Genomic DNA, 17,610 nt, shown 5'->3' with positions numbered 1-17,610 from the left:
ATAATTTTTAAGTAAGTCTTCAAATTCTTCCTGCTTTGTACAAATAAAGTGGTGTCTTCTTATCTACCTTGTTGCTCTATTTTTTTCCATAGGAAGCCAGACTGAGCATGAAAAGACCTGAAGCTCACTTCTGGAACCGCCACTTGTCTGTCATATGATCCAGGGTCTCTCTGTCTCAGTTACCTCTTCTGAACAATGGGATAAAACCATCTACCTTTTCTCACAGAGCTATACATTGTAAGGTGCTATGCAAATAGATGAAAGCATTATGCCTATTTCCAACAGAAAGAATCAGACACTAAAGGAACAGAAGAGTCACTTGCTCTATGCTATGCACGGTACTGAGTACCTCTCATGGGAACATTTACTCTTCACAGTAATCCCAGGTTATTATCTCCATTTACTGACATGGCGCTGAGGCACAGAGGTGAGCAGTTGCTGTACCCCCAGAACCTGCAGCTAGGCAGCAGTGGGGCCAGGACTCAACCGTGCTACTAATGCCAGGGCCAAACCCATTAGCTCCCCACCAGGCCTCTCTGCCTCCTGACGTCCCTTCAAATCACACAGAAGGTACACTCATTAAACCCTGAAGGCCTGCCCTACCCTCCCAGGTGGCAGGGAAAAAAGAGGCGCTTAAGACAGGCATGGGGCAAGCAGCCTCCAAGGGCAGCATTCTGACCTCCACCCCTCCCCACTCTCCAGGCTGCTGGTCTACCCCCTCTGTGGCCTCCCAACCTGGAAGATGTGACCAGTGGTGTTTTAACTACAAGCATCACCATAGTTCTCAGACACACGAGCATAGACACACCCACACATACACACACACACACACAGGCTGTTATAGGTTGAATTGTGCCTCCCAGCACTTTGGGAGGCCGAGGCGGGTGAATCACGAGGTCAGCAGTTCAAGACCACGCTGGCCAACACAGTGAAAACCCGTCTCGACTAAAAATACAAAAATTAGCTGGGCTTGGTGGCAGGTGCCTGTAATCCCAGCTGCTCAGGAGGCTGAGGCAGGAGAATCACTTGAACCTGTGGTTGAGTGGAGGCTGCAGTGAGCCGAGACTGCGCCACTGCACTCCAGCCTGGGTGACAGAGCTAGACTCCGTCTCAAAATATATATATATTTGAAGTCCTAATTCAGATAGAGTATTTACAGAGACAAATTAAAATGAGGTCATTAGGGCGGAACCTGTTTCAATATGACTGGTGGTCTTCTAAAAAGGGAGAAATTTAGATACATAGATAGACACAAACAGAGGGAGGGTGATGATAAGAGACACAGGGAGAAGATGGCCATTTACAAGCCAATAGAGACCGAGAACAGATCCTTCCCTCACAGCCCTCAGAAGGAATCAACATTGCCATCATCTTGATTTCAGACTTGTGGTCTCCAGAACTGTGAGACAATACATTTCTGTTTAAGTCACTCAGTTTGTGGTATTTTGTTATGGCCATCCTAGGAAATACACACATACATACATACATACACACACACAAACACACACACGCACGTGTGCCAGAGAATTAAAGATCTAACAGATCTTCAAAGTTACCATTTTAACTCCACATTGCATGCTTTGGAATATATTTTCTCCATTTTTATAGTAAGGAAGGAAGATAAAGAAAGGATACTTACATGACATAAAACAATGTAGCAAAGATGAATGAAGGGTTGAAAAGAAGTTAAGATCCTGGACTTCTGCATTGCTCTTTTTTCCCTCCCCACCCCAGGCTGGAGTGCAGTGGCACGATCTCAGCTCACTGCAACCTCTGCCTCCCAGGCTCAAGCGATTCTCATGCCTCAGCCTCCGGAGTAGCTGGAATTACAGGTGCGCCTCACCACACCCGGCTAATTTTTTTGTGTTTTTCATAGAGATTGGGTTTTGCTGCTGGGCGCGGTGGCTCACGCCTGTAATCCCAGCACTTTGGGAGGCCGAGGCGGGCAGATCAAGGGGTCAAGAGATCGAGACCATCCTGGCTAACACAGTGAAACCCCGTCTCTACTAAAAATACAAAAAATTAGCCAGGCATTGTGGTGGGCGCCTGTAGTCCCACCTACTCGGGAGACTGAGGCAGCAGAATGGCATGAACCCGGGAGGAGGAGCTTGCAGTGAGTCGAGATAGCACCACTGCCCTCCAGTCTGGGCGACAGAGCAAGACTCTGTCAAAAAAAAAAAAAAAAAAAAAAAAAAGAAAGGATACTTCCATGACATAAAACAATGTAGCAAAGATGAATGAAAGGCTGAAGAGAAGCTGATAAGATCCTAGGCTTCTGCATTTTTTTTTCTTCCCCGCCAAGGCTGGAGTGAAGTGGCATGATCTCAGCTCACTACAACCTCTGCCTCCCAGGCTCAAGCAATTCTCATGCCTCAGCCTCCCAAGTAGCTGGAATTGCAGGTGTGCCCCACCACACCCGGCTAATTTTTTTGCATTTTTACTACAGACTGAGTTTTGCCATGTTGGCCAGGCTGGTCTCAAACTCCTGACCTCAAATGATTCTGCCTGCCTTGGCCTCCCAAAGTGCTGGGATGACAAGCATGAGCCACCGCACCCAGCTGGCATTGCTTTCTTGATGCACCATTCCTTTTTATAAGGCTGTAACCCTCCCTGTAGCTTTCCAGAAAGAAATATACAAGGATTCCGAGGTGCTAGGCACATACTACAGACTCCACTGTACTTCAAAGTTCTGTGACTTCTGTATACAACATCGCCTGGGCATGACACATGCATTCCATAGGCTGCCTCACGTGAAGAATGCTTATAGCTAGGGGAATGTGTGAACATTTTAAAATTCACGAAGAGCTGTAAAGAAAAAATAATCTCTCAAGAATCACATACAAAAAAAATTTTTTTAATTAAGGCTTTTTTTTTAACTTACATAAAAAAATAACAATTTCAACAAACCCATCGTTAAATTGACAACAATTATTTCAGTAAAAACAAGTGATTGGAAAAAAAAAATTATCTGGCTGGGTGTGGTGGCTCATGCCTGTAATCCCAGCACTTTGAGAGGCCGAGGTGGCGGATCACTTGAGGTCAGGGGTTCCAGACCAACCTGGCCAACATGGTGAAACCCCGTCCCTATTAACAATACAAAAATTAGCTGGGCATGGTGGCGGGTGCCTGTAGTCCTTGCTACTCGGGAGGCTGAGGCAGTAGAATAGCTTGAACCCAGGAGGTGGAGGATGCAGTGAGCAAAGATCACACCACTGCTCTCCAGTCTGGGCAATAGAGCAAGACTCCATCTCAAAAAAAAGAAAAAAAAAGAAAAAAATCATCCTACCTAGATAGAAGAAACAATTTGATCAGAAGAAATAGGAAAGTGAAGTTCAAGTAAAGATGTGGGGTGAGGTCCAGGTCAGAAAGGGTGCGGGATGGGGTGGGGGTAAGAGCAAGATGATTCACTAGGAGAAGAGACATTTGGGGGCTCAGTGCAGCAGTTCAAAGATGTGGGTCTGCAGGCTCTAGCCACGTTCCTGCTGACCGCAGGCTTCAGGCTGGTTAACAATCAGCCACAGCCACTCTGTGGCTCTGCTTATTTAAGCCTCTACAAGCTCCACACAGAATGGGATAAATTATCTGAGCTACGACAGGGAATTGGATAAAAATCAAGCTGCGTCTGAAGAAGACACTTCTAGGCTGCATGGGTGTTCAGTGTGCGAAAATTCGTTGAGCTGAACACATGATTTGTCCACCTTTCTGCACAATTGTTACACTTAATAAGTTTTAGTTATTGGGGAAAAAAATCAAGCCCAGGACTGGCCACAAGTCCTGGGTCAGAGGCTCCCCATTCTTTTTCAGATGGCCAACCAATAAGGCCAGGGACACTGGGGCCGTGGTTTTCTCTTATTCATACAAACAGAACCTCAGGGTCAGAGGAGATCTTTGTGGCTATTTGGCTCAACAGGGACAGGACAGAGCCAAGTCTCTACCTCCCTGGTTGAGACTGTCTATGCCCACTGCCCCATTTGATAAACCCAGCTTTTCTAAAGCTTTCCAGAACACTGGTGCTATACAGGTGTGAGCACCCCGGCCCCTCCTTGGCTCTCACTGCTGCATCCTTGGGAGCACGAATCAATTCTCTGAGCCTCAGTTTCCTTGGCTGTAAAAGCAGCAGGCTAGGCTAGATGAGTCTCAAGTCTCCTCCAGCTGTATGGGCCACAGATTAGGTAGCTTTCATCTATAATCAAGTATGGCTTCCATCTCCAGAGCCACCGCTGTCCACCTGTCTCTTTCCTTTCTTGACCCCCATGAGCTCATCTTACAAAGAGGGGCTCAGCTTGATATGTGATGCCAATCTTTCAAGTATATGATACAAGCAGGAGACAACACTAATTCCTGCCAATCACCAAAGGGAATAAGAATCATTTGAGCCCTGGAAAAAGGCCTTTGGCTGAAAGAGGCTTTAAAACCATCTGTCTGAGGTTGTTTTGACTGCAGCGAGTCTCATCCTAGAAGAGGCTGCAAGAACAATGGCCAAGCTATGGTGTAGGAGGTTCTCAGGCCTTTCATCTCTGGCTGCAAAATGCAACAGAGCAGATGGTAGTAATAAAGCCAATTGGGATCCACAGGGCCTGGGGATGGATCCTTACTACCTTTGATCACTGCAAAACAAACCTTTCACTGGAAGAGCTCCCTCAGCCTCAACCTTGGTGTTCTAGGTGTGCAGCAGCAAGCAGGCTGAGCAACATCAAAGCTACCAGAACTGCTGCCCACATTGCCTTACAAACAGGTACATGACTTTTTTTTTTTTTTTTTTTTGAGACGGAGTCTCGCTGTGTCACCCAGGCTAGAGTGCAGTGGCGCGGTCTCAGCTCACTGCAACCTCCACCTCCTGGGTTCAAGCGATTCTCCTGCCTAAGCCTCCCGAGCAGCTGGGACTACAGGTGCGTGTCACGATGCCCGGCTAAATTTTTTGTATTTTTAGTAGAGATGGGGTTTCACTGTGTTAGCCAGGATGGTCTTGATCTCCTGACCTCTTGATCCGCCCGCCTTGGCCTCCCAAAGTGCTGGGATTACAGGTATGAGCCACCGCGCCCAGCCACAAACGTGTACATGACTTCTTAGGGATCTGTAGCCCCAGCTGGAAACCAATTCCACTAGTGATACTCCCCACCTCCCCCAACCTTTCCCAGGACCCGATATTTATAGAGAAACCAAAACTAGAAAAGGACAGAAAGATGCAAATGAGTTACTGGGTTTACGGGTTTCCCTATCTTACCTTTGCGGTTAGAAGCGCAGGATTATTTGAAAGCCTAACGAGAGATTTTTGCCTACCTCACTTAAAACCATGCTTCTCGGGCTTTATGGGCCACAGGAACCTCCGGAGCTCTTGTTAAAATGTAGGTTTTGATGTAGCAGGTCTGCAGTGGGGCCTGAAAGTCTGTTTCTCACAGGTTCCCAGGTGGTGCCGATGGTGTTGGTCTATGGAAAATCTGAGTAGCAAGCCCTTCAGAGGACTCCCAGGGCTTCCTGTCTACAAGAACCACTGGGGTTGAGGGAGTGGTCATCACTCTGGATTTTGCAGATGGGAGACAGAGACCCAGGTGTTAAGTGTTTTGCCCAAGACAATTCAGCAAATTAGAAGCACAACCCAAGACAACCTTGTGGCTAAATGCTTAGCCCATTTGGGCTCACCTGTTGTAGATCAGAGAGGAAGTCAACAGGCTTGGAGTCTGCCTGTGGGAAGAATCAAACTTTTCTTTTCTGACCTTTATAGTCTATACATTTCTGATCACACACGAGATACTCTGGGGTAGTTTAATTAGAAAGAAGACTCAGAGTGTGTAATGGTGAGACCAGAAAACACACATTTTATTCCTTGCCAGAACTGAGCAGGGTGGACGGTTGTGGCCAGTTAAATTTGAATTTCAGATAAACGATGATTAATTTTCTAGTATAATTCTATCTCATACATCATTTGGGACGTACTTATACTTTTAAAAAGATATCTATTGTTTATCTGAAAATTTCACTGGCAGTCCTGAATTTGTATTTGCTAATAGAATTGGCAAGCAGAAATGAGGAGAGCAGGAAGTTAGTAAAGGAATATCTCCTGCTTCATCACTGTTGTCCTTAAAGAAAACCTCAAGGATGCCAGGGTGGCAGGGGCTCCACTAGAATGCATAAGATGCATCACTGCCACTACTGTGTGCATCTCTCTGAATGAAGCTTAATTTTTTTTAACCAGCTGATTATAATGCACAAAGTCATAAATTTATAGCTGGTGTTATGAGCTAAATTGTGTCTCCCCCACCTCCACCAAAACTCTTGTGGATGTCCTAACTTCCAGCACCTCAGAATGTGACCTCATTTAGAAACAGGGTCTCTGCAGATGTAGTTAGTTAAGATGAGGTCACCGTGGAGTAGGTTGGGCCTCTAATCCAACATGACTGTGTCCTTATGAAAAAGAGAAATCTGGACACACAGACGTGTACACAGGGAGAATTGCGTGTGAAGACTGGCACTGCACTGCCGCACGCAAAGGAACTACCAGAAGCCAGGAGGGAAGCCTGGACTAGACCCTTCCCAGAGCCTTCTGAGGAGCGGGGCCCCTCTCCTGGCCCCATGGTCTCGGGATTCTAGCCTCCAGAAGGCTGGGATGGTAAATTTCTATTGTTTTAGCCTCTAGGTTTGTGGTATTTTGTTACACTGGCCCTAGGAAACTAGTACTGGGAGCTGAGAAGAAGAGAAAGGAATACAGAAGGAGAGGGAGTTACGGCAAAACAAAACCTTCAAGAAAAAGCCTCAACCACATTACTTATTAACTTTGTTCCTCAGAACTTGAAAATGTCAGCTGAGGAAGACACAGGGATTTGGAAATGATGGACCCCCCTGTATGAAAACAGTTACTGGCTCTACTAAAATTCAGTTTTAAATGTTGAGTTGAGCAAGTTACACACTACTTAAGGAAGAAACCTTAGAAGTCAGAATTTACGCTGGTTGTACAAAAAAAAAAAGGTACATTTCCAAGAGTAGAGGGCAATCTAAAGAGATTTTGGGGAGGGCTTTTAAAATCACAACCTTAACAGACTTGTTATTGTACAGTGTTTTTTCCCATGAGAAGTTTGCTTTCCTCCAGTTCTTACAACCCAAACAATTACCATACTGGGTTAGTGATTAAGAAGCTCAAAACAAAATTAAGCAGGCTATTCTGATTTCATTCTCTCTCTTGATTATTTGCTTGTTATATTTCCAATAGCCCCAAATGGCAAGATTTAAATAAAAGATAGGCTACTTAAAACACTTAATCTTCTCTTTCTAAAGTAACTGAAACCCCCTCCATTTACCATGTACTTTACTGTACCTTTTCCTCTGCCCAGGTCTGTTCTGGGCCTGGAGGAGGATTCCAGGAGCAGAATTCAATAGTCCCACCCTGGGAAAAGGCCAAAGCCCACTGGCTCAAGTCACGCTGGCCTATGTACAGTTACTAGAGCCACCGCGCCTCCCAAGGTGTTACTAGAACCTCCCGAGGTGTCTGTGCCTCATTTGAGGGCTTTTGCTTATGCTGGTCCCTGTGCGCGGAGTGCTTTCTTCTGCCCAGACCTCTTCCTCTACTCACAACACAACGCAACCCCACACTCAGAAACATCTTCTGTCGCCACCCCTTTGTTTTTCCTTACCACATAACCTTGTACATGTCCTTCATCACCCTATCACAACTACAATTTAATTCACTGTTTACTTATTTATTACCTATCTCTCTCTAATAAATGATAAGTTTCGTGACATCAGAGATCAGATGGGTTCTGTACATTATTTTACACCCAGACCCTGGCCCACAATGGGCACACAAATATTTGTCTAGCTTGATTAATTAATTAAGCAAATGAAGGCATGACACGGTGGCACTCCACTACCCCCATTCCTCCTTACTCAAACACTGTAGGAAGCTTGTCCTGCCCAGAGGGTCTGAGTTCAGCTCTAGAGTGTGCTGTGTCTATGCTTCTCATGCTGTTGTGAGAACAATGCTTGAGGACATCACTTGTCTTGCCAGTGTCTCTAGGAAGGTTTCAAACTCAAAAATCAACCCTCTGATCATGATCTGGCTTTACAAGTAGCCCTTCTTATAATAAAAGGATGCCCAATCACATGCACATCAACTTTTGTGGTCTCCAGGACAATTCTTTCACATGGTAAATTAGTAACACAGCTCTGGGTATGTGGGGTATGATCCAGCATCCCCTGTAAGTTGACTTCAGGGAGAAATGTAATGAAAACACCAGCACAATATTTGATAACTGGCTGTCTCTGTAGACATTTATAAACTGGCATTCTGGTTTTTTTTTTAAATCCTGTGCATTTTATATTTACAAAACAACTTTAAAATTGAGGGTTTATGGGTCACGAGTATTAAATGACAGAGGATATTTTGGCAATACATACATAAAACCTTTACATACTACTTAACCTAGAAGTTCCAGGAATACGAAGTTATCCTAAGAAAGCAATCATAAATAAATGTAAAAATTTAGCCACAAGAATGTTCACTGTAGTACTATTTACAATAAAAACAGATAACTTAAATATCCATATGGGGCTGATTGGATAATTTGTGGTAATCCCTATTAAGAAACATCCCGCAGCTTTTCAGAATATCTGGTTGAATGGAATGATAATCGATGACACATAAAAAGGTTCATCATATTATAATAGCAAAAAATTGTGTTATAAATCAATATTCCAAAACATTCTAACTTTAGTTTTTTTCTGGGTGATGGGGTCCTGTGTGACTTTTATCTTCTTAATGGTTTTCTGTGTTATAATTTTTCTCTAAGACTTATGTATCACTCACATAAATATATTTTGAAAAAGTGTTGAAGAATAATTTTTAACTAGTTACAAAAGATCAAATACTATCTATATTTCACTTATATGAAGTACCTAAGGTAGTCAAATTCACAGAGACAAAAAATGGAATGGGGCTGTTGGGGGCTAGAGGGGGTAGGGAAAGGGGAGTTAGGGTTTGGTAGACAGAGCTTCAATCTGCAAGATGAAAAGAGTTCTGGAGATGGATGGTGGGGATGGAAGCACAACAATGTGAATGTACTTAGTGTCACTAAGTTACACGCTTAAAAATGGTTACGATGGTACATTTTATGTTATATATATTTTACAATTTTTTTAAACTAAAAAACAAATCAGTAAATCTTGAGTACAGTCGAGTCTCTGTTATTAGGATTTTCAAGAGGCAAGAGTAAATAAGCCCGGATTTGACTTAGAACACACAGCCCTGAGCTACATCATCCATGTGCCCCAGCACTGGAGTGTGCCCTGGGATGAGCAGGCATCTGTCTGCTCCCTGACCACTGGTGCTGGCCACATGTTTCCTGGCCTACTGAGGGCAGAGATGCTCTCCAGTCTCTTTCATGGCATAGTTTTCTTCCTCTCTTGCCAACGTCCCTAGGTTTGACTCTCAGATGAAGAAACTGACTTGGTTGCCCCAGAAAAGCATGGCTTCCTTCCAATCCTGGCCACAGTGACTGCAGGGGATGGTGGGCCCAGGAAAGATTCATGGCTATACCCCCATGAGCTGCAGGTTCAGGATTTGCCACCAAAGTCTTTTAGCTAGCAGCTGGCAGAGCCAGACAAGGAAAAGAATCTCACCTTAAAGCCACTTCTCTACTATAAAGAGGAAAAGGCCGCGTGCAGTGGCACATGCCTGTAATCCCAGCACTTTGGGAGACGGAGGCGGGTAGATTACCTGAGGTCAGGAGTACAAGACCAGCCAGCCTAACATGGTGAAACCCCTTCTCTACTAAATACAAAAAATTAGCCAGGCGTGGTGGTGCATACCTGTAATCCCAGCTACTTGGGAGGCTGAGGCAGGAGAATCACCTGAACCCGGGAGGTGGAGGTTACAGTGAGCCAATATTGCGCCATTGTACTCCAGCGTGGGCAACAAGAGCGAAACTCCGTCCAAAAACAAAAAAAGGCCAGGTGTGGTGGCTCATGCCTATAATCCCAGCACTTTGGGAGGCCAAGGTGGGCGGATCACCTGAGGTCAAGAGTTTGAGACCAGCCTGACCAACATGGAGAAACCCTGTCTCTACTAAAAATACAAAATGAGCCAGGCATGGTGGCGCATGCCTGTAATCCCAGCTACTTGGGAGGCTGAGGCGGGAGAATCACTTCAACCTGGGAGGCGGAGGCTGCAGTGAGCTGAGATCGCGCCATTGCACTCCAGCCTGGGCAACAAGAGTGAAACTCCGTCCAAAACAAACAAACAAAAACAACAACAACAAAAGAATAAAGAGGAAAGAACTAGGTTCAGCAAACTAAAGTCCTTCCTTTGTTCATCAAGAGGCCACCCAGGACTTTGCCACTGAGAAAGGAGTGATACTCAGGTGCTGGTGGCGGGATCTGAGAAGCCCAAAGTTGCAGACCTGTGCCTAAGGGCTGGACTCGGCCTTCAGATGTGTTGGTTTGGTTTACACAACGTTGACCCGCATGGTGTTTGCAGAATTTCTAAATTAGTTGGCAACATTTAAAAATCAGAGTTTTTCTACCTAAAAGAGATTTCTTTGGATTCTCTTATGGGGGGTGGAAAAGGAAGTTCTTAGGCACACAGGGTTTACACTCCTATGTGACAACTGGCTGGAAGTGAGCAGCAGCTACTCCTTTAGATAGACCCTCTCCCCTGTCCAGTTCAGCGATTTACCTGCCTGGCCCTGCTGCTCCTTGAGCTGCAGCCCCTCAGCCGTACTGGGAACTGCCAGTGAGGCCACTGTGGTACCTGGCATGATGCTGGCTGGGTTCCCTGTAAGTGCTTGGAAATGCCCAGCCACTATGGGGGAAGCTTGTGATGCAGCAGCTGTAGTCAGTGGGCCTTAACAACAGCCATGCAACAAGACTTGGGGCTGGGTCTGAGGTTCAGTCCTTACCCCAACCCAGTCAAGAGTGCAGCACTCTGTCCCTCAATCATGCTTCCATGCACTATCAAAACACAACATCCTGCCCATTGTCCTCAATGAAAATGTTAAAAGGAAGCTATGCTCTGGAGAACAGATCAATGGTCACGATGTCTCATGTCCTGTCTCCAACAGAACTCAATGTTAGATGCTTTGGAGAAAGGAGTAGGAGCTGCATGAAGCACCACGTGGTGCAGCAGGTCCTCTTCTGATGAAGAAGAGAGAGCAGAAGAGAGGGAAGTTCTTAGCTGTTAATACTGCACCACTGTAATCTCAGTGGTGGAGGCTGCCGGAGGCTGGTTTCAATATCTAAAGATTATACACAGCTAGATGTGGTGGCTCACGCCTGTAATCCCTGCACTGTGGCAGGCCAAGGCGGGTGGATCACGAGGTCAGGAGTTCGAGACCAGCCTGGCCAACATGGTGAAACTCCGTCTCTACTAAGAATACAAAAATTAGCAGGGTGTGGTGGCACACACCTGTAATCCCAGCTACTTGTGAGGCTGAGGCAGGGGAACTGCTTGAACCTGGGATGCAGAGGTTGCAGTGAACCAAGATTGCGCCACTGCGCTCCAGTCTGGGTGACAGAGCAGAGACTCCATCATGGGAAAAGAAAAAAAAAAAGATTGTACACGGATGGTGAAAAGGAAGCTTTCCAGGTTCTTCAGGATTAACAGGGCCAGGAGAAGATGGAGACCAGTGATTCTTACCTGCTGTAGGCACGCTAATGTTATACTGAGGTAAAATAAATAGAAAGGCAGTCTTGGCTGTGACCTGTAAAACAAAGGAAAAGAGTTCCAGTTTAGCTTTTGGCCACATCAAAAGAAACAAGTGGAAGCTGCTAACCGCCCCTTTTACATCTTAGACCCTCAAACCTCTTGACTGAAGGGTTCTGCCTAATGCAGAGTTAGCACTAGTTTTTGTTCTATTTTTATTTAATGACATGCCTCTCAATACCTGTACCCTGGGACCCAGATGGTATCTAGACTGATACTCACTGCAGATGAGATGAAACAAGCTGTGTGTGACAGGATGGGAGCTCACAAGTGAATAGTACAAATCTGTTGGCCATCCATTCATTCATTCATTCAGATATTTATCAGTTTACTTCTGTGCATCAGCATTGTGGAAGACAGAAACTAATAAATAAAGTCACAACCTTCAAGAAGGTTAGGGGCTAGCTGAGGTTTCCCCAGCACTTCGGCTGCCTGTGCATTGAAGAGCAACCTGAAAGTCTACACCTGAGCTTCAGAAACAGAGAATTCCAGCTGCTAATTTCACATCTACCTTACCGGGAGTCATGGGACCAGATGTAACATCCCACATTGCTGGCTTATTTCAAAAACTGCCTTTAAAATCTTAGTTGTGCTGTGAAACAAAAAACTGTGGTTTCCACCTAGTTATGAATGGCCAAATCAGTACTGTGACAGTTTAGCCAGCAGGGGAGAGATGACAAAACCTGGGGGTTTGAAGCTTGGACTCAAGAATCGACTACCTGGGTTTAAATGCCAGCTCTACCATTTTCTTGCTATGTAACTACCAGCAAGTAATCTTATACGCCGAGCCTCAGTCTGCTTGTCCATAAAATTCGGGGTGTTTGTAACACCTCAGCTGGTCTGGGTACTACAGACTGGTGTGGTGCTGGCCCAGCTGTCAGCATTGTTCAAAGATCCCCAGAGGTTTCGGATGTGCAGGTGGACCTGAGAACCAGGCCTTTCCCAAGGGCCCTCTGGAGACACCTCATCAATAAAGGGTGCTGGTTCTTCTCTAACAGAGGTTTGAAGGATGCACATGTGAGGGACGGGGTGGGGGACAAACACACTGGACAGTGGCAAAGGCAGCATGGAAACGAGTGAATGATGCATCACAGATGCCCTGTGTTGCCCAGACATGCCAGCAAGAGGTCACTATCCTCAGCTACTTCTAGAGACAACCCTCTCCTTTAAAGAGTAAATCTCCCCCATCCCCTGGTCAACAAGACCCATCCCATTCAGTGGGTGTCATTTACTCTGTACAAAGAGATGCAGGACAAGCCTTCTTGTGTTTTTGTGCTGCTGCTTTAGACATGTCCTATCAAGCTTGCAGGGAAAAACCCAAATGAGATTAGCTAAGAGAAGGATTGATAGCAAACACCAAGCCCTATCCGAATATACAGGTCTTCCTAATCCCCACCCTAAAACCTTAATACCTTTGGTCAAGACCTTTTTCAGTGTTCTCAACCTACCTTCCCGTCCGACTGCCTGTATTTTCTTTAGAACAGATGTGCTGGGTTTCAGCCAATGCATTCTAGTCCCTACTTCCTTTGGGGAGTTTTAGCCCCTCTCAGTTTGTGTCCTACCTTTCCTATACCCACCACCACACACACAGTTGTCCTGCTTAGAATCTCACGCATCCCTTCATGACCCACCTCAATTGTAATGTGAAGCCATTCCCAGCTGTTCAAGGGTATGATCTCTGCTTGCCGGATGCACTCTGTGTCATGCTCTGGTGTTTTTATCATTTCCTTACCCTTGTTCATAGTTCTCATCAGCCTCTCACCTCCTCCATAGTTCTCATCAGACTCCTCACAGTCCCACAGGCAGCGACTGTGCTGTCCTGTCCCATTTATCCTCGCAGCCCCTCTCACATAAGGAGCCCAGATGCACACAGTAAGTGCTCAGTAATGGCTCACTGCTTAAGATGAAAAATCAAAAGCCAAGTCAGCTTCAATCAGCTGTACTTATCCCCCTCTGTCACGGGAGCTGTTCCCAGTGCCATCATCCAGGCTGTCCTCTGTCACCAATGGCCTTCTCTGTGAGACCTGTCCAGGCACTAAGCCACCTGAATCCAGCTCCGCCAGAGCCCCTCCTGACCACGCTAGCCATGGTGGTTCTCCTTCTCTGAACTCCGCTCATATAGGTCATTCCTGGCCCAACCACCTAATACTCCATATTGTCTGACAAGACTCCTCTGAAAATAAACCTCATCTTCTCAGCCTGAAATCCCTGTGAAGGAAGATCAGAGGAGTTGGAAGAAATGAGAGAAAGGAAGAGCCAGGGGAAAGGCAGGCAGGCATTAACCAAACACTGCCCTGTCTAGGCACATATCTCTCACTTGATTTCATTCAGGAAATGCACATGTCTTTTGGAGCACAGGGTGGAGTGGACCTCTGTGGGGCTTGGGCTGTCTGCCATCCATTCTCCTCTCTTAACAGCACCAGGGTTTCCTGCGGGAAGCCTCCCTCCAGCTGTGTGTGGGCATAGGATGTGTGTGGCGTCACTACGGGGGATGGGAGGATGGAGGAGACAGACCCTCAGGGCAGGAGCCCAGCCAACTGGACACCCTCCCTGGGCTCTGGATCTTGAGCGGGTATGAGGAGGTGCTGCTGGCCCCAGAGAGCCTCCTTCAGCTGGCCAGGGTCCACTTCTAAGACACATTATCACTCAATGTGAAGAGCACTGGTGTTCAACTCCGGCTGCACATTAGAATCCCTGGGGGAGCTTCTAAAATCTCTCTGCCTGAGCCACACCCCAGCCAATTAAACCAGACTCTTTGGGGCATGGGCATTTTGTCAAACTCCCCAGGGCATTCCGATGTGCTGCCAAGTCTGAGAACTTTTGCATTTTTTTTTTAAAGGAAGATAGACATCTGGTATGTGGGCTCTACATATATTCTTGCCCTCGCCCAACATATCCAGTTAACTGTCATCATTCACACGAGTTATGTTCTCTCAAGTCACTGCAAACACTGAATTAGTGAACACTGAAACATTGCTCCTGGGAGAAATACAGGGTTAGGTTCCTGCGAGCCTCTGGTCCCATTTTTGTCAACAGATCAATTCATAACCTTGTTTTATGTGCGTTTCTGTTTAAAGACACCTAATTTAACATACATTGTTGATTCATTAACATTGAATTCATGGCCACCAGTGCTATAACTCATGCCAGAATAAAGCTTATCTAACCACATATGCTATCTCCATGAGGCACATCACAGTCATCCTACGCTCAGGACACTAGACGGCACTTCTGCATGACAGTTGGGGGCCATTTTTAAATAGTGAAATCACCAAGAAGCAGCATAAAAATGCAAAAAATGTGGCACTAAAGAGACTACGAAAAAGACATCTGTCTACAGGATGAGAGCCGGAACGGGAGGCAGAGTGTCGCCTTGTTTGGCCTCAACTGGGAATGTGAGTGTTGGGCAACTCAAAAGCTCTGCACATGTCTGTGAATGACCATGGAAGCTGATTTGGGGGTTACAAATAAATCTCAGCGAGTAAGCGAATTTGCAAAAACAAAATCCACAAATAAGGATCAAATGTATCAGGGCAAACCTGAACGCCGGCACCATGGGGCCAAGATTTTCTTTTCTAACAGCTGTATCCAGGTATAATTTACACAACAATAAAAAAAAATTCACCCGTTTTAAGTATACACCTCTAAAGCATTTATCTTTATTTTTAAACTATCTCTTTCTTGGGGAAACATAAGCTGTAGGAGCGTGGGGATCTGACCTGCCTTGATGATCTGACTTGCCTTGTTTGAGGCACACATCCATGGATGGCTTCAAACTGCCCCAGAACATAGCGGCACTCAGCAAATGCTTAAATGAACACAGCGACTAAGCAGGAGAGAGCTGGTGCTGTGCTCAGCCATCTGACCCTCATCCTGTCATCTGTCCACGATTATTCTTCTACATATGTCCTCTCTCTCTCGGTCTGTCCCAGAGCTGGGTGAATGGTAGGTTTCCTATAAATTCCTATTTGACAAACTCATAAGGTAAGCAGCTGTAATATTTAGTGACTGCAGATGAATGCTTACCATGTTTTCTGAACATGATTCTGAGAGAATAGGATCTAGGACCATAATCATGACAAAAATACTAGATCCCAGTACTTTTCTATCCCTAGCACCCCTGGTAGTAGCAGCAGAAACCATTCTAAAAAGTGCAACTTTCTCTGTAAACAGCCATGCTTGCTCCCACGTTACCATATCTCAGCAAGATGGTGTCAGTTTCTCTGGTTTATAGATGAAAAAGCCAAATTTGAGGAACAGAGAGATAAAGTAGCCTCCCGAGACCTCACAACTACACAAGCAGAAAAGGCAACATTCAACTTGATTTTTTTAAAAACTTGTCCCCAAAACAAATTTAGGAGGCACACAATACTGCACATAGAATGGTAATGTAAAATGCAAGCAGGAAAGAACACAAAAAATATGCATTTTAGGCAAAGAAAAGAAGCAAGGAATGAGGCTGATCCACAAAAATGCATTCCAGGAAGTCCTACTCATTGGCTAAAGGTGGCCAGAAATTTGGCTCCAAGCTTTTCCGCAGCCACCTGAAGAAGGAAGGAGTGATCGGCTCCTAGATTGACCATATCCATCCATTAAAAAAGCAGAAAGCACTAGTCAAGAGCAGACTTACTTCTTCAGCCTTCTTCTGTGCCATAAAAGGTCCTTTAGCACCCCAAATCTTCACTCCATGACCCTCTCCTGACCTCAGACCAGGGATCAAACCACTAACAAGTCCCTCCCCACAAGCACCGGCTAAGTTCCTGTAGTACACAGGGCTGAGAATCAGGAGCCTATTAAAAATGTCATTCCAATTATTTCTCATCCCTCTAAGGCTGTTTATAGGAAACATTATTGAGTTTAATAGCATTTTAAATGCCAAGCTCAGTGGGTAAAAGGTTAAAAGTGACAACATGCTAATACACTAATGTAAAAGGAGAACACTGAAATATGTAGGAAGGGTCACACCACACACACACACACACACACACACAGAGAGAGAGAGAGAGAAATAGAGAGTGAGAAAGACAGTTTCCTTATATTTTTTAACTAAAACAGGGCATCAAACACCAAGGCAAAGGCCTTGAGCATGCTTGTGTAGCCATAACAAACCAAAACTGTTCCACATGCCATGCTGTATTAGGGGCACATGAACCTGAGCTCTTGGCTGCAACTAGACCAAGGATGCTGGTGAAATAGCTGCTTCCAGTTAAGCACAGTGGATGTGGATTCCAGTCCCAGGTCTGCTGTGGGCCAGCTGGGTGACCTTGGGCAGGATATTTCACCTCTCTAGACCCCAGTTGACTCATCCATTAACAATGACAACAACAGTTAATGTTACCAAGTGCTTACTCGGTGCCATGCTTGAGTCCAAGGTCTTCACACAAATCTATCTCATGTCATTCCCACAATGACCCTACAAGGTAGGCACTAATCATGTCCCCATTTCACAGATAAGCACGGGAAGGATAAAGCCAAAGGAGCAGCTCAGAAGGAATGTCCTTAAAGGTCCTTCTCACCCTCAGCTCGAAAAGGCAAACTTTACCTGCTTCTACTTACTTTCCAATGCCCAAAACGCAACCTTACACTGACAAACTTTGTAAGAGGTCTTTCCAGAAGTTTAAAATATATTGTTGCTTCTTCACTTTGTGAAGATAAGGACTGGGTATCATCTACATCCGACAGAGCAAGAAAATAAGGCCTCTCAGGTTAATCCACCACCTGCCAGCCACGGGCACTGGGTATACCTAGGCTTCCAGATGCCCAGATAGGTTCTCCTTCCACTGCAAATTGTTAGCTGGTCACCAAAGACGAAAGAGAAGAACTGTGATGAAAGCAGTTCCATGGCTTCTCTTTTAAATATTAAATCCTCTGGTTTGGTTTATTCTGTTGTTTTTTTTTTTTTTTTTTTTTTTTTTTTTTTT

At 45.4% G+C, this 17,610-nt stretch overlaps 1 protein-coding gene across 1 annotated transcript in view; it reads right to left on the bottom strand.

Moving 5' to 3' along the window:
- Positions 1-17,610, bottom strand: part of TRAM2 (translocation associated membrane protein 2) — an 83,208-nt gene that overhangs the window by 29,912 nt on the left and 35,686 nt on the right. Inside the window, exon 2 of the mRNA XM_017849602.1 lies at positions 11,624-11,687. Coding sequence (XP_017705091.1) covers positions 11,624-11,687 — 64 coding nt within the window. The remainder of the gene's footprint in view (positions 1-11,623; positions 11,688-17,610) is intronic.

The sequence above is a fragment of the Rhinopithecus bieti genome, unplaced genomic scaffold, assembly GCF_001698545.2.
Source record: "Rhinopithecus bieti isolate Rb0 unplaced genomic scaffold, ASM169854v2 scaffold_31531, whole genome shotgun sequence".
In the NCBI taxonomy this organism is placed as follows: Eukaryota; Metazoa; Chordata; class Mammalia; order Primates; family Cercopithecidae; genus Rhinopithecus; species Rhinopithecus bieti.
The sequence above is the reverse complement of the archived record's forward strand: the minus strand, read 5'-3'. Positions and strand labels throughout refer to the sequence as shown.